A 27,557-nucleotide genomic window follows, 5' to 3' on the forward strand; every position below is an offset into this window, starting at 1 on the left:
TGATCATGGTATTTTTTTTTATTTGTTTGTTTTTAAACCCGTCTGATAATTTGCATCATGTTTGTCCCCTGGCATTGCGGAGACATGCCAGAAGTGGTTTTATTAGAAGTTCTTCTCTGCTTTATTCTAATTTACGTGTCTGTGAGTCTGGTAGCTTTAGCTGTTATTATGGGGGGAAAACAATGCCATATAATACATAAATGTAAGCAATAAAATCTTTTGGGGATTTTTTTCCGCGCCTGTAGCTAAAACAATAAATACCCACATTCATTCATTTCCATCCCTTGGTTTGCTTTCTACTCACACACTCTGCATTTCAAGTTCAATCAACAGAAGCCTGACCTGATGCTTCCGTTGTTGGGCTGTGCCAGTTAAGTGCAGCTGAGGCAATCAGACATTTGAATACTGCCACACGTAAAATATTATCTACATGTACAAGGGAAGAAGAGTTGGTTTTTATATGCCGACTTTCTCTCCCACTTAAGGCTGAATCAAACCGGCTTACAATCACTTTCCCTTCCCCTCCCACAACAGACACCCTGTGAGGTAGGTGAGGCTGAGAGAATGTGACTAGCCCAAGTTCAACCCGGTTCTCCAGATCAGACTCTACTGCTCCAGACCACTGGTCTTAACCACTACACGATGCTGGCTCTTGGGGGGTGGGGGTGGGGGAAGGCTAACCCAAAACTTTTCTTGACATCCTAGCCATGAGCAGGCAGGGAGCATTTAGTGCTGGGGCGCATTCAACCTTTGGATCTACTCCTCGCAGTCTGAGTTGGTACAACCCAGATACACCACGGGGGGCACCTGCTAACCTGTTTTAGCTCCGATACCACTCACTGCGCGGGTGTAACCCATTTCCCCCCTTTCGGTATCAGCAGCAAGAAGCTTAAGATCTGTGCCAAAGTGAGCAAAAATTTTAGCTATCTGGGCGTGCTTGTTGCTAGCATCCCCGGCCAAGGCTCAACCTCTTCTCATTTCACGCACATTATTCAACTCCTAACATTCCTTTTCCCATTTAAAATTCACCGTTGATACAGTTCAAGGGTGAATTTTTCTACTGTTCGATAAATCCCTGAAATGGGGTTTCTATTCAATGGAACCACTGATATGAAACCAGGGGCTGGCAGTCACTCTGTAGTTTTCCAACTATTTTTACATTGCTATGATGGTAATATGTGTAACAGGTTCCTTAAATTGCCAGCTTCCATTTTTTTAAAGAAAAAGTAACTGTTTACCTCTTTTCATTGTGGAGATGTAAGGGGAAATGCCTCATATCCACAATGAAAGGGAATAGAGACCTCCTTTTTTAATGAAAGCTCGGAATTCAGAGAACTTGATATAACAATACTCAGATGCAGATTTAAAAAAAAATTCTGATAAAGCCAAGGGGGCCTGGTAGAAGGCTGCTGCTGGGGTACTGGGGCAGGGAGACTGCAGGGAATCTTATCAACTATGTGAGATCTTGTGACCCTCTTGTGTGTGTGTGTCTCTCTCTCATCTCCTTAGGCCATCCATGTCTTCATTTCTACACCTCATCTGTGGCGTCCTTTGTCCTACTAACAGCAGACTGAAGTTTGAGCAGACTGACGCTTGAGAAGGACAGAGAGTAATGTTTGATTAACCCCCCTCCCCAGTGCATATTCTTAAATGTCTATTTTTAAATCTGACTGAGTGGAGTTATGATTCTATACTGTCAATAAAATGTGAGAGTGTCTAAAGTCTGCAAGTGAGAAATCCAAAATACGTTTGTGCACACACGCTTGAGGATACGGATTATCTGTCCCTGTGCACTGCAGTCTGGCCATTGGTAATTTGATGCTTGTGTAAATCTTGGAGTTCTCCTCTGACCCCCTGTAAGCTATGTAGGATGATAAGATGATCGTGTTTGTATGAATTGGCTAGTGAAGTGTGTGTGGTGTGGCAGTGCAAAGACGTAACTATCTCAAGTTAAAACTCTTATATACATGGAACCGCAGAGTGTTTTCAGATACACCTTTTCTTGGCTGTGCTCATGGTATTTTTCCACTGAGCGATAAACTTCACCCATAAAGGTTGCTGCTGTTTGGATGACCAGTACATAACTGTGTGGATGAATGAGTGGAGAGCCAAGAGCCCTTTGAAAAAGCACTGGCTTTCCATGGTGAGACCAAACTCATGACACTGCAGGATAACCGATGCTGTGAACATGTCCTCCATGTACGTGCTCCCCAAAACACATAAGGTAAAGGTAGTCCCCTGTGCAAGCACTGGGTCACTCCTGACCCATGGGGTGATGTCACAGCCCAATGTTTACTAGGCAGACTATGTTTATGGGGTGGTTTGCCATTGCCTTCCCCAGTCATCTACACTTTACCCCCAGCAGGCTGGGTACTCATTTTACCAACCTCAGAAGGATGGAAGGCTAAGTCAACTCTGAGCCGGTTACCTGAAACCGACTTCCGTCGGGATCGAACTCGGGTCGTGAGCAGAGCTTTGGACTGCTGTACTGCAGCTTACTGCTCTGCGTCATGGGGCTCTTGTCCCCCAAAACACGTATGAGAGGTTAAAGGAAGGCTATGAGTTAAATTCTGAGCTCTCTTCCCAATTTTGGTTTAACTTGTGTGTGCATTTTGGTGTATTTGTGGGTGGTGGCAGCTTACTTTGTGCCTCCCAACGCAAGCTGGCTGACTACACTGCTTTGGAGAAGGTCCCAGGAAGAAGATACCCCCCACCTTTCGTTGCCACTTAGAAGGGACACAGTATCCATCTTACGAGACTCTCCGTGGAAGAGAGAAGACATCCAGCCTGGATCCCATTGAAGAGGGTGAAGGGAAGCCGAGGGGACACAGCGGGAGGAGGAGAAAATGAGGTCACTCAAAAGGGAAGGGGTCATGAGTGTTAAAAAAGAAGTGCCCGTCAACATGCGTATCCAGGGCTTCCTTGTCACTCTCTGGCGGGAAGCGCTCGTGGCAGATGGGGCACTCCTTCCAAAGCGAAGGCGAGGGCAGGTCCAAGGGGGATGCACCCATCCCGCAGGGCCCTGATTCTGACATCTGCCGTGCTGTCAGTCCGCTGCATGGGGAGAAAACAAAAGAGAGAGAGAGAATGGAGGGGGGAAACAGGCTACATAAATCCCAGGCCCTGCACTTGGATTTTGGAAGGCTGTTCCTGGCTGGGTCAGGCCGAGCGGTGGAAGTGACTCACACCCATACTTAGTCGAAGCCAAGACCGAGTTAAGCTATAGTGCTAATGCCGACGAGACAACTAGTCATGCTGCCAAAGCCAACAGACCCACCAAGTCAAGCACAGGACATAATAGGCGCTGATAAGGTCATATATCTCTCCCTGCGTAAAACAGCTAAATACGCTTTCTGAGAAGCGGATACAGCATTATCTGCTGTCAAGTAGATCAGTGAACTGCGTGAGAGATGTGGCAACTTTTCTCTTTATAGAGTCAAGAAAAATTAAATTTCATTTCCCTTTTTTTAAAGTGTGAAATTTAGAAGAATAGCCAATGGCTGTCAAATCTGGGGAAAGGATAAAGTCATGTGTGAACAGTGAGAACAGGGTTGCCAACACCTGAGAGATGGGTGGAAGATTAACTTGTGGGGGTGGTGGTGGAGAGAGACAGAAGACATACTTGGTGATAAGAAGACTTCCCCCTATTTCCTGTTTGTTTCAGGGTCTGTTTTCCTATATTGTAAGCTGTTTAGGGTTCCCATTAGGAACAAAGGCAGAACATAACTAAAATAAAAGTATATATAAACAGGCAAATCTTTGTCTGTAGACCACTAAATTGTACACATAGTGCTAAAACATTCACAATTTGGAACAGGCCGCAATCCACATCCTACTCTGGGAAAAGTGGAAATCTGCACCATCAATTCAACATGTACGAGGGAGCATATTGGTATAATTTCTCTCATTTTGAATAATTTATTCTTTTTTCTCCTTACTAGTTTGCATAATCAGTCTGTTTTCGCTAGCCAAGAGCCTAGCCAGGGAGCTATACCGGGCCCTCATTTCTTCAGTCAATCAAAAACTCCGAAACCCCCTCTGGCTTCAGATTTCAGAGGATGCCCCCCCCCTTTCCATCCCATCTTTGAAAGCACACGCCCTAGACACTTGTTCTGTTTTTTTCCCAAACATGATTCTCAGGAGGATAAATTCTGTTGGGTTCTTTTCCCTTCCGCTGCGATGCTGCACTTTATTGTTACAGTGTGGGTTAGTAGGGAAAGGGAAAGAGGGAAGAATGTGCCGTTAAGTCACAGCCGATTTATAGCCACCCTGTAGGGTTTTCAAGGCAAGAGAAGTCCAGAAGTGGTTTTGCCATTGCCTGCCTCTCCCTAGCCACCGTGGACTTCCTGGGCGGTCTACTATCCAAGAACTAACCCTTGACCAAAGAACGGTACACTCCTTCTATCCAGGATGGTTGTCCTCTTCCACCGAGCGCGCCGCTTCGGGAGGGACGCACACAGAGCAGTGAGGGAGGAAGGGGACACCTGCCTAGCCGGCTAGATCAGCCGAATCAACCCTGGCGATCAATGGGGCGACAAATGACCCTGCTTTGCTTCTGAGATTGGGCTCCCCTTGGCCATCCAGGTCAGGGCCATTTTAGATGTTGCCAGCATCTAAAGAATTGCAACACTGGCTACAGTTGCAGGACCCATTTAGTCTCCCATTCTGCAACAGGGAAGTGTAATGTTTTTTAAAAAGAAAGAAGCAGTCTGGAGCCACACAGCTCTCCTCACCTGGCCACTTCGTAGAAGCCGTTGCCCAGCTCTGGGAGGAGCAGACTGGCTTCCTCGCCGCCGCTCTGCACAGCTGCCATCAGGACGGCCTTTTCATCCTCTGCCTCCTAGACATGCAAAGGGAGAAGCTGTCCAAAACAGGTCTGACGTTGGCTGCAACAGCCCCAGCAAGCGGGCCCCTCCTTTCTCCTGTCTATGGGAACCCACGGGGCACGCACCTACTAAGCCGAGCCACAGCAGAGTGACACAAACGTATTTAGGTTCTCCTTTAGCGTGCAAAAAGCAGCAAGTACTAGGATCAACAGAAGAAGAAGAAGAGTTGGTTTTTATATGCTGGCTTTCTCTCCCTTTTAAGGAGAACCAACGTACAATCTCCTTCCTTGGTCTCCCCACAACAGACACCTTGTTAGGAGAGGCTGAGAGAGTTCAGTGAGTACTGCGACTAGCCCAAGGTCACCCAGCTGGCTTCATGTGTAGGAGTGGGGAAACCAACCCAGTTCACCAGATTAGAGTCCATTGCTCATGCGGAGGAGTGGGGAAACAAATCCAGTTCACCAGATTAGTGTCCGCTGCTCATGTGGAGGAGTGAGGAATCAAACCTGGTTCTCCAGGTTAGAGGGAATCACTTATGAAATGCTACCTGTCTACCCTCATCCGAATCACACACTCTTTTGCTGTAAAGGGATCCTCTCCAGTGAACACTTCTTGTCTCTTAGGGTCTCACCGAGTCAGAACTGGAGTCCTCGGGCGGTTGTTTGATCTGGCCAGCAATAGGTGCAGGCTGGCTGATCACCACAGCATGAGCCAGCTCGCGGGCACAGGGTGGCGTGGTGGTGGCTGCTCGGTTGTCACACAGGCTGTAGGAGCCGAGCTGGGCAGGCAGGCGCATGTCCTCGGGGCACTCATCCTCGGAGTCGGACAGTGGAGAATCCAGGGAGCCTGTGAGGAGTATGCACACACATATGAACACACATGGAGCTGCCTCACGCTGAATCATATAATCAGTCCGTCACGGTCAGTGTTATCTGTTGGGACTGGCAATGGCTCTCCGGGGTCTCAGGCGGAGCTTTCACATCACCTACTGCCTGATCCTTTTAACTGGAGATGCCGGGAATTGAACTTGGGACCTTTCTCCACTCCAAGCAGAGGCTCTGCCACTGAGCCACGGCCACTCCAGTATGGAACTGAAGTACAAGAGCACAAGATCAGGTGAGCAAGCAGTATAAAACCAAACAGAAGGGAAAGAAACCGACAACCAACACAACAAATGATAAACAAACAAACAAAAAATGATTATTTAACACTAAGATCCTTTAGGGACTGCACTTGAATAGACTGTGCATTATTTTGGATGCAGGTCTTTTTGTTATATTTTCTATTAAGGATTTTTAGGATACAGAAATAAAAAGGGGAAATTGGGAAAGGGGAAGGGGGGAAAATATTCAAGTCATATGAGTATTCCAGTTTACAAAAATCCGTTTGATTCATACGTCCAATCCAATATTTTCGAGTAATTAGCATTATTTAAACCTACATTAATATTTACACTGGTGATGCATGTCATTTTCAACACCTAAGTAACTCTTTTCTCATTCTTATATATCTTCTAAAAACAATTAATTGATCTTACGTCTTTTAAGCATCAGCCGTATTTATCATAGAAGAGGTGCCATTTGTGCCGGAATTCATCTAATTGTTTGCTTATTAAACAAGTCAGTTTAGGCATCGTACGGATGCAGGTCTTTTTGGACAGGTGGCACTAAGGATATGTGCATGCTATTTCATTGCCTACAGGGCAATTCCTCTAGCATTAATTCCTCTAGGTTTTGTTTTGAATGGAAATTATTTTGTTGCCAATTTAACCCACTATCAATGGATGGAATCTTAAGGATGCTGTAATTTCTTGTCCCTGCAGGTCCTTTTGTGTACACTTGTTGTAGTTTGCTTTATCAATGTATTTTTAGCTATGGTTTTTAACTGGTTTTAAGATGTACTTTTATTATATATTTTCAATGGTTAGCCATTGTTGTTTTCTTTTATTATTTTTTTTAAATTGTATGTGTATATGTGTTTTTTTCTGTTGTAAACCACTTTGGGTCCCTTAGGGAAGAAAAGTGGGAAAAGAGGGCCAGTGTGGTGTACTGGTTAAGAGTGATGGATTCTAATCTGGAGAACTGGGTTTGATTCCCCACTCCCACACATGAGCGGTAGACTCTAATCTGGAGAACTGGGTTTGATTCACCACTCCTCCCCATGAGCAGTGGACTCTAATCTGGAGAACCAGGTTTGATTCCTCACTTCTCCCCATGAGCGATGGAGTCTAATCTGGAGAATTGGGTTTGATTCCCCACTCCTACACATGTGCGGCAGATTCTAATCTGGAGGACCAGGTTTGATTCCTCACTTTTCACCATGAGTGATGGAGTGTAATCTGGAGAACCGGGTTTGATTCTCCACTCCTTCACATGAGTGGCAGATTCTAATCTGGAGAACCATGTTTGATTCCTCACTTGTCCCCATGAGCGATGGAGTCTAATCTGGACAATTGGGTTTGATTCCCAACTCCTATACATGAGTGGTGGATTCTAATCTGGAGAATTGGGTTTGATTCCCCACTCCTACACATGAGCGGTGGACTCTAATCTGGAGGGCCAGGTTTGATTCCTCACTTTTCACCATGAGCGATGGACTCTAATGTGGAGAACCGGGTTTGATTCCCCACTCCTTCACATGAGCGGCAGATTCTAATCTGGAGAACCTGGTTTGATTCCTCACTTCTCCCCATGAGCGATGGAGTCTAATCTGGAGAACTGGGTTTGATTCCCCACTCCTTCACATGAGCGGCAGATTCTAATCTGGAGAACCAGGTTTGATTCCTCACTTGTCCCCATGACCGATGGAGTCTAATCTAAACAATTGGGTTTGATTCCCAACTACTATACATGAGTGGTGGACTCTAATCTGGAGAACCAGGTTTGATTCCTCACTTGTCCCCATGAGCGACGGACTCTAATCTGGAGAACCAGGTTTGATTCCTCACTTGTCCCCATGAGTGACGGACTCTAATCTGGAGAACTGGGTTTGATTCACATGAGCAGAGATTCTGGAGAACCGGGTTTGATTCCCCACTCCTACACATGAATCCTGCTGGGTGACCTTGGGCTACTCACAGTTCTCTCTGAACACTCTCAGCCTCATCTACCTCTCAAGCTGCCTGTTGTGGAGAGGGAAAGGAGATTGTAAACTGCTTTGAGACTCCTTGAAGGTAGAGAAAAGCAGGTTACAAAAACCAACTCTTCTTCTAAATATTTGAATTTTTTATAGTTAAAGAAAGTATAACTGGGCGCTTGATGCACAATGGCTGACAAAGTTGGTGTTGGGGAGACTGACCATGAGTATTCGGTGCTGCGTCCTCGTCATCATCAAGAACAGATTCACTCCATTTCTCATCGGCTACCTTCTCCAGACGCTCTTCAAGGCGCCGTATGTATGTCAGCAGCTCCTGAAGGCAGGGAACACGTGAGAAGTTAGCATCAGGCCCTAGAAGGAATACCCCACTACAGAGTCTGAACAAAATCTGACCCGTCTCACAGCCTGACCCACCTTTGCGGCAAAGACCCTCCCCCCACTTTGACACCACCAGGCATTCCCCAGCCAGTATTCTCTGCTCTGATTCAGGCCATGGGTATCACCATCTTCCCCTTCCCAAACTCCTGGCTGCTGATCCCTGCTGGACCCCTTGATCTCCACACACTAACCTGCTTTTCAGCCTGAAGATGTTCCTTTTCCTTCTGGACAACCTGCAGTGCGGCTCGAAGCTCACGTAACTCCCGGCGGCTCTCGGAGACCTGCACCTGGAGTAAGGTGAAGAGGATGCATCTAGAAGTATATTAGCGAGGAGTACACATGTGTGTGAATATGGGTAGGGGAAACGTCTGCCATGGAATTGAATATCCAACTCCCACATTCTAAAGCAGGGAATCTAGGGCCTTTTATGCAGGGATGTTTCCCGTGGTCAGCCCCACCAACTGCTTCGGGGCTTTCTTTTGATTATGCATGACTTTCCTGCCTGTCAGAGGTCACCTCACTCTCCCTATGCGTTTTAAGAACATAAGAAAGGCCATGCTGGATCAGACCAAGGCCCATCAAGTCCAGCAGTCTGTTCACACAGTGGCCAACCGGGGGCCTTTGGGAAGCCCACAAACAAGACGACTGCAGCAGCAGCATCCTGCCTGTGTTCCACAGCACCTAATGACTAGCATCATGACTAGTATCCATTTTGACTAGTAGCCATGGATAGCCCTCTCCTCCATGATCATGTCCACTCCTCTCTTAAAGCCTTCCAAGTTGACAGCCATCACCACATCCTGGGGCAGGGAGTTCCACAATTTAACTAAAACAGCATCCAGAAAACGCGGGCAAAACGCAATGGGAGAGCGAGGTGACCTCTGACTGTCAGGAAAGGAATGCATAATCAAAAGGAAGCCCTGAAGCAGTCGGCGGGGGTGACCACGGGGAAACGTCCCTGCATAGAAGGCCTAAGATGCTATCACTGGCAGAGCCTCCTACCCCTTCCCCCCCCGGCTCCTTAACACACAGGCAATTACCACTGGCAGAATACAGTGGGGGGAAGCAACCAGTGCCCCCCTCCCAGTGCCAGGCAATGGGATGCTCTCTCCCGATGGCTATAGTTTACCAGACTGGAGTCCCGCTCTTGTGCCAGCTCCATACGCAAGACCTGGCACTGAGCCCGCTCTTCCTGAAGGTTCTTCTCTAGGCGCAGCACCTCGGCACTCAGCTTCAGGATCTTGTCCTTCTCCACCTGCCAACATACACAGCGGCCAACCGTTAAGTGGCTGTTAAGGGTAAACTATGCTTTCACACATTTTGTTTAATTCGTTGTTTTAATGGGGGTTAGTGTGTAAAGTGGCAAGTTATTGTTCATTTTGTTAAAACTGAATGCTTCGTCCAGTGGGCGATGTTATTTATATAGTCCCATCAGTGTATGTAGTGTGGCAAAGGATGATGCAGGATTTTTTTTGGAGCCTTGAGTCTGAATGAATACTTATGCAGTTTTGTTAGGGGATCAGGTTCTTTTCATTGTGCTCATGCACACAGTCCATTTAACAGTCACGCTTTTCTAATTTTAAGAATGTTTATTACGTTGTTGTGTTGTTTGCTGATTTTAGCTGCCCTGAGCCTGGCCTCAGCTGGTGGATGGAGTAAAAGGTAAAGGTAGTCCCCTGTGCAAGCACCCAGACATTCCTGACCCATGGGGTGATGTCACATCCCGACGTTTACTAGGCAGACTGTGTTTACGGGGTAGTTTGCTATTGCCTCCCCCAGTCATCTACATTCCCAGCAAACTGGGCACTCATTTTACCACCCTCGGAAGGTTGGATTCTTTCAGTGTGTGAAATTGATTAAAATTTCCTCCCATACGTTAATATCACTGTTGTACACAGAATCCATGATCACTCGGGGTAGCTTGGGGTATGGGTGGACCGTAAGTGAAATATGAACATTCAGTATGAGGACAGGGACAAAAAAAGCTAATGAGATCTTGGGGTGCATCAACAGAGGTATAACATCCAAATCACAAGATGTCAGCGTTCTGCTGTACACTGCATTGGTCAGGCCGCACCTGGGGTACTGTGTGCAGTTCTGGAGACCTCACTTCAAAAAGGAAGTGGACAGAATTGAGCGGGTGCAGAGGAGAGAGACGAGGATGATCAGGGGCCTGGATACCAAGCCCTACGAGGAAAGGCTGAGGGAGCTGGGAATGTTTAGTCTGGAGGAGGTTGAGGGTGGGGACGATTGCTGTTCCTGTTGGCAGCAGAGGATAGGACTCGCAATAATGGGTTTAAATAGCAGGCGGAGAGGTACCAGCTGGATATTAGGGAAAAATCTTTTTACAGTAAGAGTCTTCAAGCAAAGGCTGGACAAACACTTGTCAGGGATGCTCTAGGCTGATCCTGCATTAAGCAGGGGTTTGGACTAGATGGCCTGTATGGCCCCTTCCAACTCTATGATTCTATGATTGTACTCGAGCATGTAGTGTCCCCCCTTGCTTCTTTCATGGCAGTCTACTCTCAAAAATCACAGTCCTCTGCACAAGGGACATAGGGGACAGAGGGTTCATTAAAAGTTGTCAGGCAGACAGAATGCATCTCTTCCTCTCTTGCCCACAAACCTCCATGTTCTGCAAGAGAGTAGCTTTCTCCTTCCACCACTGCCCTTTGCCCTCCTTCCACTTGAGGGTCATGTCGGCCAGCTTGATGTTGATCTCCGCGGCCTCCAGGCGACTCTTGTGCAGATCGGAGATGGTCCGGTCCCGGATGGAGGCTGCACTGGCCAGCTCATCCCCCAGCAGCGCCACCTTCTGCTGGCTGGCTGCCAGGATGTCCTGTGTGGAGCGAAGTTGCTCACACAAGCCATCCATCTGTGCCTGGCAAAGAAAGAAAGAAAGAAAGAAAGAGAGAGAGAGAGAGAGAAAGAGAGAAAAAGAGAGAGAGAGAGAGAAAGAGAGAGAGAGAGAGAGAGAGAGAGAGAGAGAGAGAATGAGCCCAAAAGAGGAACCGACAGGTCACGAGCAAAGCATTATGGGAGCTTCCAGCATGACAGCAGGCAGCCCAGAACCACCAGGATCACCAACAGCGCTACTGCGTCTATCAAGCACATTTTTATCACGTGCTTCTCTCCAAAGAGCTCGGGGTTGGCATAAAATGTCCCCCATTTTAAGAAGAAGAAGGAGGAGGAGTTGGTTTTTATATGCCAACTTTCTTTACCACTTAAGGAAGAATCAAACTGGCTTACAATCACCTTCCCTTCCCCTCCCCAAGGCCACTCTGACATGGTCGCAGGGTGCTGGCAGGCACTTACAGTGCGGCGATTCGCAACAGCCAGCTTCTGCTGTAACTTGTTAATGTCCTCCTTCAGCAGCAGAGTCTGTGAGACCCTCTCGCCATGGCGGGTCTTGGCTTCCAGCAGATCGGAAGCCAAGTTGCGGCTCTCCTCCTCTGAGGCCTGCAGCTTCACCTAGGGAACATAAGAACATCAGAAAAGCCCTGCTGAATCAGACCGAGGCCCATCAAGTCCAGCAGTCTGTTCACACAGTAGCCAACCGGGTGCCTCTAGGAAGCCCACAAACAAGATGACTGCAGCAGCATTGTCCTGCCTGTCTTCCACAGCACATTTTGATTAAGTATTTTAAGGGCTGTCACTTAGAGGAGGGCAGAGAGCCGATCCTGTTGGTAGCAGAGGACAGGACTCGCAATAATAGGTTTAAATTGTGGGAAGAAAGGTACCGGCTGGATATTGGGAATTTTTTTTTTTACAGTAAGAGTGGTTCGACAGTGGAATCAGCTACCTAGGGAGGTGGTGAGCTCCCCTCTCACTGGCAGTCTTTAAGCAGAGGCTGGAGAAACACTTGTCAGGGATGCTCTAGGCTGATCCTGCATTCAGCAGAGGGTTGGACTAGATGGCCTTTGTGGCCCCTTCCAACCCTATGATTCCATGATTCTAGCACCTAATATAATAGGCATGCTCCTCTGATCCTGGAGAGAATAGGTATGCATCATGACTAGTATCCATTTTGACTAGTAGCCGTGGATAGTCCTCTCCTCCGTGAACATGTCCACTCCCCTCTTAAAGCCTTCCAAGTTGACAGCCATCACATCCCTGTACTACCCTGCTGGCTCCCATTTTGTCCTGGCACCTGTGCCTTCTTCTCAAACTATTTCCCGGCCCGTCCTCACCTGGTACTGCTCCTTCTCGGCATTTTCCTCTTTGAGCTGGCTGTGAATCTGCTCCTGCTCCCGCAGAAGAGACTTGACTGTGTCCTTCATCCTGAGGAGAAGATGGAATAGTGTCATGGGTCGAGAGGTCTGCCTTCTCTCCTGTCCAGAGTGAGTTGAGGCCCTAGTATAAACTGGCTTTGGTGGTGAGCCCTTCATTCACTGCATCCTGCTTTCTTAAAAAAGAATGGGCAACCAGAGAATTCTTGGGCTGGGACCCAAGCTGATGCTTCAGTAGCGTTTTTGTTTCTCTCTACAACACAAGAAATACCACATGGGCCTTTAATGGACAAACTTCTGTGGGCAGAACTTTCCCTGACAAAACGTGGCATGTTGACTGATGAGGCTGAGAAACCAGTAGGTATCTTATGACAAGATAACCTTTTTTTGGGGGGGGGGATCAGTTCACCCCAACAGCATGGGAGGTGTCACTCTGGCTGTAGGTAAATTGGCTTGTTTAGGGGTTTGATGACACAGCTGGGCGACACTGGGTCAGACACAGGAGTAGGTCTTCTGAAAATGGGCCATAGAAGAAGAAGACCCCCGCTTTTCTCTCCCTTTAAGGAGTCTCAAAGTGGCTTACAACCTCCTTCCCTTCCTCTCCCCTCAGCAGACACCTTGTGAGGTTGGGGAGGCTCAGAGAGTTCGGAGAGAACTGTGACTAGCCCAAGGTCACGCAGCTGGCTTCATGTGTAGGAGTGGGGAAACCAACCCAGTTCACCAGATTAGCATCCACTGCTCATGTGGAGGAGTGGGGAATCAAACCCAGTTCTCCAGATTAGAGTCCATCGCTCATGTGGAGGAGTGGTGAAACAAACCCAGTTCTCCAGATTAGAGTCTGCCACTCTTAACCACTACACCACACTGGCTCTCATAATGTTGTACTCTACCAATTTCAGGATGGTTCAGGCTATAGCAGTTCAGATGAAGGAGCTTTGGTGATTCAGTAACTACTGACAAAGACTACCAAAATGTCCAATTTAGTAAATAAGGATCAACATTACGAGCTGTTTTTTGAAAAATGGAAACTTTATTATCAGTATGTCAAGGCTTAATGACAGGCGAGCCTAGAGGCTGGAAGGTTAGAATGGTCTTTTTAAAATTATATTTCCATGTAGAAAAAATGACTTGTGTAGGTTATTCAATAAGAAACGGACATATTTTTGCATTTATACTAACATGTAAAGGTTTAATGCACTGTGGTAAGATAACTGATGTTAGAAGGCTAGAATTGATAATATTTTGACATCTCTATAAACCATATTTTTGTGTTGGGTAAATGTCCTGATTTATGCAGGCCATGGAGATATGCAACGTTTATGTATGTTCCCTTTTCTCTATTTCCCTTACCCTTTTCCTTTATAATAAAAATTAAAAAAGTGGCTGGAAGGCTCCTGCCTCTTTCTAGTAACTGGCCCACCATCAACAAAAAGGATGGCCTGTAATGAAAGAGCTCCATACTTATCAGTTCTTACATAGTTGTATATCTGTAGGGCTTCTCATGGGGTTCTTCCCAGCCATGGAGCTCACCTGTCAAGTTCCGTCTCCCTCTGCAGCACCTTCTCGGCCATTGTCTGGATATCGCCCTCCAGTTCTCGGATCCGGGCTGAGCGCTCGGTCTCTTGAAGGCTCAGGGCCTCTTTCTGCTTGGACACTTCCTCATAACAGCTCGTTAATTCCTAGTGGAGGAGGAGATGGAGAAGAATGAATCATCTCCACAGCACACAAGGAAACGGGAAACTTCCGTCATCTAACGTTGCTAACAATGTGCAGTATGTGACAGAAAAATCCAGTCACTCTAAGCACGGAGAGGTAACAGTATCTACAAGCCTGGATTACATCAGAGCAGCCCGAGACCCCAAAACTTACTGGGGACGACACCAAAGTTCTAAGTAGCTAATGAGGACCACAAAAAAGACAGCAACCAAAATGTCTCTTCTAGAGCCTTGGAAGTGACAAGGCCAGGTTTCAAGGCCAAAATGCCTCACAGCAAAGAATATCTAGCACATTCTCATTCCACCCTTCCTTCAAGGCGATTAGGGTGGTCTAGATTGTTCTTGCCTCCTATTTCCCTTCACAACAACCCTGTGAGGTAGGTTAGGCTGAGAGAGAATGACTGGCCCAGGGTCACCCAGTGAGCATCATAGCATATAGTGGTGATGTGAATCCAGGTCTCACAGTTCCTACTCTAACCACTACACCGAACTGCCTTCACACACACACAGTTGTAACACGCACAAGATAGTGACTCAGTGAGGAGGAATCTTGGAAATTCCCCCCAAAGTCCCCTCTATAGAATAAAGGGGAGGGGACTTTGGGGGGAATTTCCAAGATGCCTCCTCACTGAGTAGAATAATCTCTCAGGGGTTTAAGAATGCTAATTTCCCCTCTTCCCCCTTTCCCATTTAATTGAAACTCAACTGCTAGCCGTGTTCTGTGCCTCCTGTTTTTGGAGAACACCCCTCCCTTTTGGCTAATTTACAAAGTCATGTTTTTTCTGCATATCTTGGACGTCCTTCCAGTATGCAGAAATGCCCACTGGTATGAGGGAGGCCTGAGCTTTTCATAATGATAAAAAGGGGTGGATGCTGCACTATTAGCTATAGCGAAGGGTATATGTGTACTTAGCAACCATGATATCAAACCACTGCCTCAAAGCAAAAACAGCAGAGACTGGGTTTTACAACCTACTAAGATCAGACCTCCCCCAATCTGATTATCTCTGTTTCTTCACAGTTCTGGGGAAAAGAAGAGTTAGTTTTCATATGCTGACTTTCTCTACCATTTAAGGGAGAATCAAACAGGCTTACAATCACCTTCCCTCCCCCTCCCCACAACAGACGCCCTGTGAGGTAGGTGGGGCTGAGAGAGCTCGAAGAGAGCTGTGACTAGCCCAAGGTCACCCAGCTGGCTTCATGTGTAGGAGTGGGGAAACATATCCAGTTCACCAGATTAGCGTCCGTCGCTAATGTGAAGTATTGGGGAATCAAACCCGGTTCTCCAGATTAGAGTCCACCGCTCCAAACCACTGTTCTTAACCACTACACCACGCAGGGTGTGAGCTTCAGCTCATGGTTGAGTGGTAGAAAACAAAACAAATGATCTTCTTGGGCCTACCTCCTGACTCTTCTCTCCAAGAACTAATCTGTATATCTCTTGGTGTCAAAGCTATCGGGTGTGGGATGTTTCCCAAAGAGTAAGGCGATACACAGTTTGCATATACAGCAAAGCAGACAGTTAACTGCAGCTTTAATTAGTGGTTGATTAGTTGGCAGCTGATTAATCAGTGGAGATCAACTTTATCGGGTAATGATAAACTGTAACAGTTAAATGCATACTTGTTAGCTTTTATGCAGACAGCTGGTTCTGGTGTGTTACTGTAATACAGGATGAAAAAGAAAATATTTTTTAAAATTAAAGATGGCCATAGTTTCTGACAACAACTGGTATCTTTTGTTAAGCAAACTGTGGTGTCTCAAAATGGGGAATATGCTGAGATTTTGGCAACATAACTCATCTTTTCAAGGGCTTTGCAAAAATGTTTGCTTATTCATCTAAACTGTCTTCACTTGCCCTCTTTTAATCACCTTCATTTCCTTGCTGTGACATCACCATGTAATCAATTCCGATTGGCTGTGTAGCAGCCTGTAATCATCATCAGTGAACTCTCCAAGAGTGTAGGGTGTGGGACCTTAATTACATATCTACCTATCTTGTCCTTCCTTAAAGGAAATCTGAGTGGTGTACATAGTTTCCCCCTCTCCTTCCTCCATACAACAACCACCCTATGAGGTAGGCTGAGTGGGTGTGGCTGGCCCAGGGTCACCCAGCAAGCATAAGGGCAGACTGGAACCCAGGTCTCCCATGGCCCAGTGGTACAGCCTCTGCTTGGCATGCAGAAAGTCCCAGGTTCAATCCCCGGCATCTCCAGTTAAAGGGACTAGGCAAGCAGGTGATGTGAAAGACCTCTGCCTGAGACTCTGGAGAGCCGCTGCCGGTCTGAGTAGACAATACGGCCTACTCACAATACTGACTTTGATGGACCATGGGTCTGATTCAGTTTAAGGCAGCTTCATGTGACACTCTAACCACTATACCACACTGCCTCTCTAATATCGCACAGCAAAAGGAAACAACGATGCCATTAAAGAAAAATAAATATTTGTAAGTATTTTGGGGGGAAATCTCCTCACCGCCATAGAGCTAGCATCATCTAAAACAAACAAACATGGAGAACATTCAGCATAGGCCTGTCAATCAACTACAGCAGGGGTGTCAAATATACAGCCCACGGGCCAGATCCAGCCCCTTAAGAACTCTTAACTGGACTGCAAGCCAGCCGAGGCAAAAAAAAAAAAAAAAAACCCCATCTGAGCTGGCGAGCCCACTGTGGGCTCATCGGCCGAGGCAGCCACCTCCCCCCCCCACTCCCGATCTGGGCTGGCGAGGCATGGCCCGGCCAAGAGATATTTATGTCCAGCCCTCGTAACAAATGAGCTTGACACCCCTGAACTATAGATTCTTTAATGAGTTGAAAGCCCTAATCGTAATCTACAGCTCTCTTTATAAAGAAGTGTGCATAAGTCATCCTCCAGGGAGAAAAGGCAAGGGTTTCTTACGATGGTGAGGTGCCACCCCTTGGGTACCATGTGTGATGGGAGTTACTGAGCAAGGATCTTTTCCATCGCTTCCAAAGAAGATGAAAGAACGAGGAGGAGGAGAAAGGAGTTCAAGATGATGCAAAGGGAAATTTCTCTTGACCATCTCTCTCTCCAAAAGGCAGAGGAGTACTCTGGGACATCCACGCAAGACTTCATTGGCCTTAATCCTCCCATGAGGAAGAAGTGGGCAAGGGATTCATGTGTGAACAGTACCAAACACTCTTGCTCCCGAGTATCCCCTTTATCTGCCACCGTTCACATGGATCCAGACCTGGTCTGGAGTGGTTACCTCCAGTCCTTCAGGTCATAAGGATGTGAAGAAGTCATTTGGATAACTGGCTTACAGCAGCCCCAGATGACTCAGAATAATTGCATCTGTAGGCTTTGGCTAGAAGAAGGGCTGGATGAGGGATATAAGAACAAGGAATTCCTCGCTTTGTTGAGAATGCCTTGGGCCAAAGAGGAATCCAAACTTTGACTGCAGGACGCCAGTCAGCCTAGCAGGGAGAGGCTAAGCACTGTTAACTGGAGACCCATTCTGAAGCCCTTTGCATACACAGCTGTCTAGAAAGTAGACAACGCTTGTAAGTATGACAATCTCTGGACAAGGGTTAAGGAGGACCTGACAGCCGAGGAGGGAGTGCTGGCATGGCAGGGCAATCTTGTTGCACCTGTATGAGCACTTTTAAAATTCTGAGAACAGAAAAGAGGCACCACCACAAAATGTCTGCCATAGTGGGCAGGGCCCAGCATAAAATGGCTACCACGGGGTAGAGGGGCCAATCACAAAAGGTGGGAAGTTGCAATACAGGCATCCTCCTCCTCGCAAGTCAGTTGTTTTTGAGATTTCATGTTCCAATGAGGTGGAGGAAAACCAGAACTGGATCTCTGCTTTGGGGAAGAAGCCAATGGGCACCAGGAAAATGCTGGGGATCGCTGTGGTAGGGCATCTCCCCCAAGATGTTCTCAAGGGAAATGGATCACCTCAAAGGTCTCTGAGATGTCGTTTATCTCCTATTTTGTGTGAGGAGAAGAGCCCAGGGGAGCAAAGTGCTCCAATTAACCCCGGCGATGCTTAAAGGACGTGAAAAGAGGCATACTCCACTATCTCCTCTGGGAGAAAGGGGTGTGAGCACACAAGGGGGTGGCATGCTAGAAAGCATGAGGGGGGAGGTAAAGGAAGGGAGGGGCCCTGTGCCTGCAATCAGCCTTTGGATGCGACCACATGGCCAGCTGGGAGGGAAGGAGGCATGGTATAGCCTAATCTCATCAGATTTCAGAAGCTAAGGAGGGTCAGAGCTTGGGTCACTTCACATACAGCCAGCTTAGTCCTTTTTGAGGGTAGGCACTTGGACCACAGCAACAGAAAGCCCTTTGTGAGGGTGGGCTCTTTGACCAACAGAAAGCCCTTTCTGAGAGTGGGCATTTGGACCACAGCAACAGAAAGCCCTTTCTGAGGGTGGGCACTTGGGCCATGGCAATAGAAAGCCCTTTCTGAGGGTGGGCACTTGGACCACGGCAACAAAAAGCCCTTTCTGAGGGTGGGCACTTGGACTATGGCAACAGAAAGCCCTTTCTGAGGGTGGGCACTTGGGCCAAGGCAACAGAAGTGGCTACAATTCCCCCTTGTGCACTCAAAGGGATGGGACCTGGGCTGGCAGCTCTGAGCCCCTCCCCAGCTTCCTGCCTTGCCTTGTATTGTCCGGCCAGCTTGGTGTGCTCGTCACGCAGTGAGCCGAGGACTGCTTCGAGTTCATCCACGCGGCTTCTCAGTTCCTCAACCTCGTCCTTCAGGCGGCGCGACTCCTTCAACAGGGCTCCGTGCTCCTGCCGGCTCGCCTCCAGCTGCGTCTGTGAGAGGAGAGGGGTCAAAGAGCACTGAGACCTGCCCATGAACAAATTTGACAGATCTGTGCTTCATGTTAACGCGCTGGCAAAAGAATGAGATTGAAAAGTGATTAAAAAAAAAAAAAGCACACTGAAAAGTTCTTGCTGGGTGGAGGACTCTCATCTTTGAATGCTTCCACACATAAACATGAAAGAAAAATCGTTTGCACACACAGAGTACGTTCAGGAGGCATAGTTACTTTCCACATATAGGAAGAAGAAGAGTTGGTTTTTATATGCTGATTTTTTCTACCTTTTTAAGGAGAATCAAACCAGCTTACAATCTCCTTCCCTTCCTCTCCCCACAACAGACACCGTGTGAGGTAGGTGAGGCTGAGAAAGCTCTAAGAGAACTGTGACTGGCCCAAGGTCACCCTGCTGGCTTCATGTGTAGGAGTGGGAAATCAAACCCGATTCTCCAGATAGAGTCCACTGCTCCTAACCACCACACCACGCTGTCTCTATGTTGCAAAATATGCAATCCCCACCCTGCAGTCTGAAGTGATGTGGTTCAGGAAGGACTGTACCATGTTCTTGGTAGGAGCAGGCCATGGCTGTTAGCAATGCCTAGAGCACGGGCTGAAGCAGTAGCTCTATTCCAGGGTCTTTGCAGCTGATAACTGAAAGGGAGGAAATGCTAGGAGTCTGGCAGAAAACCCTGCTGTTGACCCTATTCTTATGTCATTATACTCAGGGAGGGCAGATCCATCAATGGTTACTAGCAGCAGTGACTAAAGGGAAATCCCAGAGCCACTAAACATCTATGCCGTTTGTCGACCCTCCAGGGCAACTGGTTGGCCGCTGCGTGAGGCAAGATGCTGGACTGGATGGACCACTGGTCTGATCCAGCAGGGCGCCTCTTACGTTTTTACCCTTGGGGTGGGCAGAAGGCAAGGATTTTAGTATATACACCTAGCCAGTCAAGATGCTCCATACTGCCAGAAGAAGGAGCCAACCAAAAGTGATTTTGGCTAAACATTAGGAAGAACTTCCTGACAGTTACAGTGGTTCCTCAGTGGAACAGGCTTCCTCAGGAGGTGGTGGGCTCTCCTTCCTTGGAGGTTTTTAAACAGAGGCTAGATGGTCATCTGTCAGCAATGCTGATTCTGTGAACTTAGGCAGATCATGACAGGGAGGGCAGGAAGGGTTGCGTCAGTGTTTGGCTCTTGTGGCCCTTTTGTATATGCCCAGGGTAATGCTGATCGCCACTTTGGGGTCAGGAAGCAATTTCCCTCCAGATCAGATTGGCCAAGGATCCTGGAGGATTTGTTTTGGCTACCTTCTGGACATGGAGTAGGGGTCACTGGGTGTGTGTGTGTGTGTGGGGGGGGGAAAGCAGTTATGAATTTCTTGCATTGTGCAGGGGGTTGGACTAGATGACCCTGGGGATCCCTTCCAACTCTATGATTCTATGAAAGATCAGGGCTGGGCCAGGATGGGTGGTTTGAGATATGATCTGTGAACCCATCTTGGAGTTGTTACCTCTAGCACAGTGGCCTTGGGGACCACCAACAGCATGTCTGTGCCCCCGCCATCATCGCTCGCCTCCTCCAGAGTGACAAGCTCATCCATAGGGCGTGGCTCGCTGAACTGGAACGGGGCGCTTTGGCCACGCACTTCGCCATGGCGATCCACATAGCGGAACTGGTACTGCTGGGGGCCAGGCTTCGGCAGGTAGCTGGCTGCAAACAAGGCAAAGGCGTTTATTAGTTTTCATGATTTAGGTAAACAAAACGGACCAATAATAGTTCAATGCAACCATCATCATTTAGTTTCAAAAATCAGGAAGATCATTTACACGAAAAAGTGAACGGCCCTCACTAGCCAGAAAGGCTGTGAATGTTCTGTGACATCACAGCAGCTCAACGAAAGGCTGCATGCGGAGGGGAATATTTTGTAGTTCATCAAGAAAATGGCCTTTGTCTAACATGCGTGTAGGATGTGTGCATAACTTTTGTGTGCAGGTTTTAAAAGTGGCCTAGCCAGGCATTTCACTCAAACCAACTCGAACACAGATGAATAGCCCATATTTCTGCTCTCTTCCATCTGCCTTGCCCTTTATTTCCTGAATCCACTTTCCACCTGATTCTGAAAACCTCCATTCAAATATTATTTGGGATTCAGTGATAATAATTTATTAATAAGGTCACTGACCAGCAGATAAAACAACAGCCACAACAAATAGTAAGAAAACCACCACAACAGCTACTACTGCTACTACTACTACAAATAAATTAAGCCTAAAAATTACATATTACATGTATGAATAAAATTTATATAGACATCATATAACTTGGTGTGACCCCTTTAATATTTTCAGTAATAAAGTATTTCTGCTACTCTTATCCTGTCAGGGTTCCGTGTATTTTAATAGTGGCAGCGCAGAATTTAGCAGTTAAGAGCGTAAACTGTGATTTTTCATCAGTTAGGAGCTTCTTAGCCAGAAACTTGTCTGGTTGGTCAGAGAACGTGTTAAGCAAAGGGGAAAGAACCTTTGTGCAGACTTCTTGGTAGAACAAACAACTGACCAAGACATGTTCTGAAGTTTCTATATCCCCTGACCCACAAGGGCAAAGCCTTTCTGCTATAGGGACCTTCTTATATCTTCTCTCCGATACCACCAATGGTAAGACCTGGCACCTAGTGAGGGGGAAAGCTTTCCTATTATTTGGGAGTCTCCATTTACCGATTTCCAGGGACTGCCTGGCCTGGCGCACCCACCTTGGAACTGGACGCTGCAGTGAAGAAGGGCTCCCGCAGAAGATCCCCCATCTGGCAGAGTGCACCACACAAAGGTGTAGTAGTCACGGACTGAAGAGGCTTCCACCTGAGAGAGAATGGGAATAAAGAATTCCAGAAGACCCTCCTAAGCATGTTGCTAAAACAATTGCATCAAATGATGGGGCGGGGGGCAAAAAACAACAGAGGATGGAAGAGATTCAAGTTCTTCTGTTGCATCTGCTCTGCCTCTGTCTTGGCTTCACGTTGGACATTTACGCATGGGTACTTGGACTCAAGTTCGCCCCCGTCTGACTCGGTTTCTTGGAGTTCTGCATCAGTTTTCCGTCCATTAGAAATAACCTCACTGTCAGCCCTCACAATGTCCGGGTCTTCCCACCCCTCTGTTAACCCGACTCTTCCCTCTCCCCTGAGCTCAGCCCAGCTGAAATCTCCATGCAGAAGGCAAAGCCCAGGACACAGAAGCTTGGCATCTCTCACAGCCAATTACAAAGCAGTGTGTAAAGAGGCAGGGATTCAAATGCTTCCTGCTTCCTGGGAGCTCTTTCTGAGCAGAAGAAAGGGTTTTTAAAACCAAGGCTTGGATTCCCCCCACTTCAGATTGCTCTGGTTTTTGGTTTTTGTTCTTAAAATGCTTTTTTATGAGGCAATTGGGTTTTGGGGTGGGGGATTTTCTCTCACAGTAAGCACTACAAAGTAAGCCAATTACAAAGCAGCATTTAAAAGGGCAGGACTTGATTTGAGCTTGGAGACTGCTGGTGCAGAGATTCCCAACTGGAAAGTGTGGGTCCAGCCAGCAACGAACCTCAGGTAAAACTCCCATCCATAAATGACGGTTGTCTCGCCCACTAGGGCAGGCGTCTAAACCAGAGTCAAAGTCCATAACAAGGAATATAACCTTAAAGAGAAATGATCTGGGCTGCCTGGAGTCTTCTAACTACCCTTTGTTTAGGCCTGGTCTTCACATCGAGAAGAATGAATCCAGAGAATCCAGAGATGGAACCTTATATATATAGGAAGGTGGAGGTGCCACTTTGGCTTCTGAATGAATGCTTCTCGGTCCCCCAAACTCCCCGCAAGTAAAAACCAAGCAACTCAGGGAGAAAGATTCTAGCTCTACCCTGTTATGCTAGTTTTCTACTTATAGGGAGGCTTGTAGGCAATGTTATCTCCCACTTGCAGCCTGAAGTGCTTTAGCATGCCGCTTCATTCTGTGGCAAATCTATATCAGGCCGTAGTGACCAATGAAGCTACATTCCACTTTTAGGTCAATAACAACAATTACTGGGCATCCCTAGGATTGAAGACAACTTTCTCAAGTGCTGGGTCTTAAGAAAAATCCAGCTCTTCCACAGTATTCACTATGGGGTGGGAAGTATTTTCCCAGTTATTAGGAAAAGGAGGGAGATCCCACTGAAATGCACCCCAGAGATCATCACGAGATTCCCAGCACTTGTAGCAAAAACAAGGGAACCCCCCTAGCTCGTGTTTTTTTTTTTTTTGCAAGAATAGCCTTGCATCTTCTTCTGTGACCTGGTCTACACATGCCTCAGAGTGAGGAGGTAGAACGGATTGTACCAAGTGTGGGTAGGTGGGGTACCATTTTCAATACTCCCCCTTGTAAAACGTTCCTGTAAGTTAAAAACAACAACAACAACATACACCCTATCGCATCAGAAGGAAAGATTCTGGTCTAGGTCTCTCAACTCTCTTCTGTGTTTCCTACTTTCAGCAAACCTTTCTATGTAATAGGGCAGGGTTCAGAATGAAACCCCCCAGCTGCAGTCTGAAGTGGTACCATCCACTCCATACCACCCTATTCTGCTGCAAGTGTAGACCAGGTCTGCCAAAGGTGTATCAATGGTGTAACACATGGGTGTCAAATATAAGGCCGGCAGGCCACATCTGGCCCCTTGAGAGCTCTTATCTGGCCTGCAAGCCAGCTGAAGCAGCCACCCTTCCCCACTCGTGATCTAGGCTGGCGAGGCGTGGCCTGGCCCGACCAAGTGGCATTTATGTCATATCCGGCCCTCGTAACAATTGAGTTCGACACTCCTGGTGTAATGGAAGTGTCTTCCTTGTTACGCACTGTCAGATCTGAAAGTGATAAAATGATGACGGCCAGAATTGAAGGGGCTTTGGAAACCACACAAACAATTTCTTCTTCTTTATCCCTTTCCTTACTGGGGAGACCCTATTGTTTTCCCCTCCCTTATTCTTCCCTCTGAACTGGTTCCTGCTATTTTCATATAGTTTAAGGGCACCCTTGGAATTTTTAATAGATATTGTGGATTTTAATTATTGCTGAAATTGCTGCGAGTCGCCCTGAGCCTGACGTAGCTGGGAAAGGGCGGCATAGAAGTCGAACAAACAAACAAACCAAACAGACCCAGAATTCAGATCCGCGCCCTCGCTGGAGACCTTTTCCCCAGTTGTCATACCTTGAAGATCCCAATCCAATCTCTGGCTGAAGGTTTCATGCCCGGGGGAAGGTTGTAGTGACATTCCACCTTGGTGTGGGGGACGTAGTTTGGGGCCACGTTTAGGAAAGCCACACTGGGGTGGGACTGCACTTCTTCCATCTTGGCGGCCTTATGCTGCAAGGCAAAAGCAGGCAAGGTTGAGGGTCAAGGAAGGGCTGAGACAATGCCTGGAAACGGCAGCTCTGCGGATGGGGCCGTTCCAGAGCAACGGCAAGCTCGGTTGCCAAGAGACGTCTCTTGATGGACGGACGTGTCTCAGGACTTTGGCCCAGATCTGGGTAGCATTATGGGGATTCTGCATCATGTGGGGCCGATAACATGTCATAGCAGGGTAGGGTTGCCAGCTCTGGGTTTGGAAGTTCCTGGAAATTTTGGTTGAAGCTTGGGGAGGGTGGAGCTTGGGGGAAAGGACCTCAGCAGGGCTGCCAACCTCCAAGTACTAGCTGGAAATCTCCTGCTATTACAACTGATCTCCAGCCGATAGAGAGCAGTTCCCCTGGAGAAAATGGCCCCTTTGGTAACTGGATTCTATGGCACTGAAGTCCCCTCCCCAAACCCCGCCTTCCTCAGGCTCTGCCCCAAAAATCTCCCGCTGGTGGCGAAGAGGGACCTGGCAACCTCAGTGGAGTATAATGCCATACTGTCCACCTTCCAAAACAGCCATTTTCTCCAGGGGAACTGCTTTCTGTAGGCTGGAGATCAGTTGTAATTTTGGGGAGATCTCCATGCCCCACCTGGAGGTTGGGAACCCTACAGCCAGGGCCTTAAACATTCTGCCCCAAGAAAAGCTGAATCCTGAAATCTCTAAAAACCTGCATGACATCTTTTAACATTTTTGATTTTTTTCTTTGCACATAGTTCACTCTTATTCTGCTACCAAAGGAAGGGAGGAAAAGCTACTGATCGTTCTGACACCCTGCAACTGTGTAATAGTTCACTAGGCATGACCCACAAATGTACAAGGAACCTAAGGTTGAGCTGGAAACTAAAAATTCTTATAAAGCAATATATTTATTTGGTGTACACAATGCAATAGATCAAAACACTGGGCCTGGAATACAGGCTACACATAAAACCACCAGTATTTGCACTTTTCTGGTTGAGGATTTTCCCGTTTTTGTTGTCCACAAATGTACAAGCCCATGTCTTGGACGTCAGTGGGAAGGCACCTGATATCTGTCCCATTTTTGTCCTTCCCTTCCTGCATAGGCCTTCTTCCTTTCTCATTTTATCCTCACAATAATCTTGTGAGGTGGGTTAGGGCAAGAATGAGTGTGAAGCCCGAGGCAGTCACTTGGAGAGCTTCCTGGGGACTGGAGCCCAGGTCTCCTTGATCTAGTTTAACACCATCTAATCACTCCACTGGATACAGCAACTTTGCCCAAGCTAGGTAGGTCTGGTCCATGATAGAGCCCCGTGGCACAGAGTGGTAAGCTGCAGTACTACAGTCAAAAGCTCTGCTCACGACCTGAGTTCGATCCCGATGGAAGTCGGTTTCAGGTAGCCGGCTCAAGGTTGACTCAGCCTTCCGTCCTTCCGAGGTCGGTCAAATGAGTACCCAGCTTGCTGGGGGTAAAGAGTAGATGACTGGGGAAGGCAATGGCAAATCATCCCGTAAACATAGTATGCCTTCATAAATGCCTCTACTGGATTAATCCGTCCCGGAGTCTTATTTTCCAATAGAGGCATTTATGAAGAGAGGGATACATTTAAATCTAGAAATGGATGTATATAGAGAAATTATTGAATGGAAGGAAGGGGAATGGGCTTTGAGAAGTAGAGAAGAACTTAATATTAAGGATTGGTTTTTGTATTATAAATTAAAAGATATTTTTAATAAAGACAATCAGGTTGGATTTAATAAAAATAAATCCAAATTAGAAAACATATTAATAAAGAGAAATAAAGGACTGATAGGAAGGATATACAGATTATTAATTGAAATAAATTTAGAACAAGAAAGAATTAAACCAGTAATGGTGAAATGGATGAAGGAGCTAGGATACAATATTGATTTGGAAACATGGGAAAATTTATGGAAGAAAGAATTTAAATTTACAATAACCAATGAAATTAGAGAAAATTTATATAAAATGTTTTATAGATGGTATATAACTCCCGTGATATTATCCAAAATGAAAAAGGAAGATATGGATTTATGCTGGAAATGTGGAAAGAGGAACTTTTATGCATGCATGGTGGATATGTAAAAAAATTAAAAGCTTTTGGAAAAAAGTTATTAGAGAAACTAATAATTTGATTAATATGAGAATAAAAAGAAAACCTGCATTTTGTTTATTGGGAATTCCACAAGAAAATATGGGTAGCAATGATAGGGTCATTTGTCAATATAGTTTTGCTGCTGCAAGAATTGTAATAGCTAAAGTTTGGAAGCAAGTGAATAAACCTTCATTTCATGACTGGAGAGAAAAATTATGGATGTACACGAGGATGGCCAAAATAACAGAATTCCTACATGGAAAAGATATGGAACAATTCAAAAAAATTTGGGCAAAAGCCGTCACATATTGGTATAAACTGGCAAAAATTGATTTTACTATTTTAGTTAGTGAGTTATAGAAACAAGTTTTATTAATTTTTTATTATACTGTTAATGGAAAATTTTAAAACTGTTAAGACACTTCTTCGGAAGTCTGGTGATGGGGCCTTTTTTAAGGTGGGTGGAGGGTCAAAAGGGTATTTTTTGTTTTCTGAACTTTACAATTTTGTAATTATGAATGTATTAATAAGAGCATATGATTGATACTCTTTTGTATTTTCTTTTTATTTCTTATTTTTTATTTATTATTATTATTGTATTTGTTTGTACTTCTTTGTTTTGTTTAATGTTATAAAAATAAAAAAAAGTATTAAAAAAAACACATAGTCTGCCTAGTAAACGTTGTGATGTGACATCACCCCATGGGTCAGGAATGACCTGGTGCTTGCACAAGGGACTACCTTTACCTTTAATCACTCCACTGGATACAGCGACTTTGCCCAAGCTAGGTAGATCTGGTCCATGACTGGATGGGAAACTAACTAGAACTTTAATATATGCCAGCTTGAGTTTCATGATGGAGAAAAGGGCAGGATAAAAATGTAATACAACAAAAAAATAAAATACCTAGGTTGGCTCCAGCCAGCTTTTTCACTTAATGGGCGAAAACGTATGGTCGCTTTAGCCTCCTTTATTCTTTGTTTCAGCCAGGATTCAGCCAGGATCGAACGCACGTTTGGCGAAACGCATGCCTTCGA

The 27,557-nt window shown here is 46.5% G+C and overlaps 1 protein-coding gene across 1 annotated transcript in view; it reads right to left on the reverse strand.

The window, feature by feature from the left end:
* Positions 1 to 2,752: 2,752 nt before the first annotated feature.
* CALCOCO1 (calcium binding and coiled-coil domain 1) overlaps positions 2,753 to 27,557 on the reverse strand; it is a 33,302-nt gene continuing 8,497 nt past the window's right edge. The window contains exons 2-15 of the mRNA XM_056857093.1: positions 24,258 to 24,413; positions 21,799 to 21,904; positions 20,560 to 20,759; positions 18,883 to 19,041; positions 14,060 to 14,208; positions 12,491 to 12,581; positions 11,616 to 11,771; positions 10,927 to 11,181; positions 9,430 to 9,555; positions 8,492 to 8,587; positions 8,124 to 8,235; positions 5,458 to 5,711; positions 4,734 to 4,840; positions 2,753 to 3,054 (exon numbers count right to left, since the gene is read on the reverse strand). Of these exons, the coding sequence (XP_056713071.1) occupies positions 2,853 to 3,054; positions 4,734 to 4,840; positions 5,458 to 5,711; positions 8,124 to 8,235; positions 8,492 to 8,587; positions 9,430 to 9,555; positions 10,927 to 11,181; positions 11,616 to 11,771; positions 12,491 to 12,581; positions 14,060 to 14,208; positions 18,883 to 19,041; positions 20,560 to 20,759; positions 21,799 to 21,904; positions 24,258 to 24,398 (2,154 nt within the window). The 5' untranslated portion in view covers positions 24,399 to 24,413 and the 3' untranslated portion in view covers positions 2,753 to 2,852. The remainder of the gene's footprint in view (positions 3,055 to 4,733; positions 4,841 to 5,457; positions 5,712 to 8,123; positions 8,236 to 8,491; positions 8,588 to 9,429; positions 9,556 to 10,926; positions 11,182 to 11,615; positions 11,772 to 12,490; positions 12,582 to 14,059; positions 14,209 to 18,882; positions 19,042 to 20,559; positions 20,760 to 21,798; positions 21,905 to 24,257; positions 24,414 to 27,557) is intronic.

Source organism: Euleptes europaea, chromosome 1 (assembly GCF_029931775.1).
Source record: "Euleptes europaea isolate rEulEur1 chromosome 1, rEulEur1.hap1, whole genome shotgun sequence".
NCBI lineage: Eukaryota > Metazoa > Chordata > Lepidosauria > Squamata > Sphaerodactylidae > Euleptes > Euleptes europaea.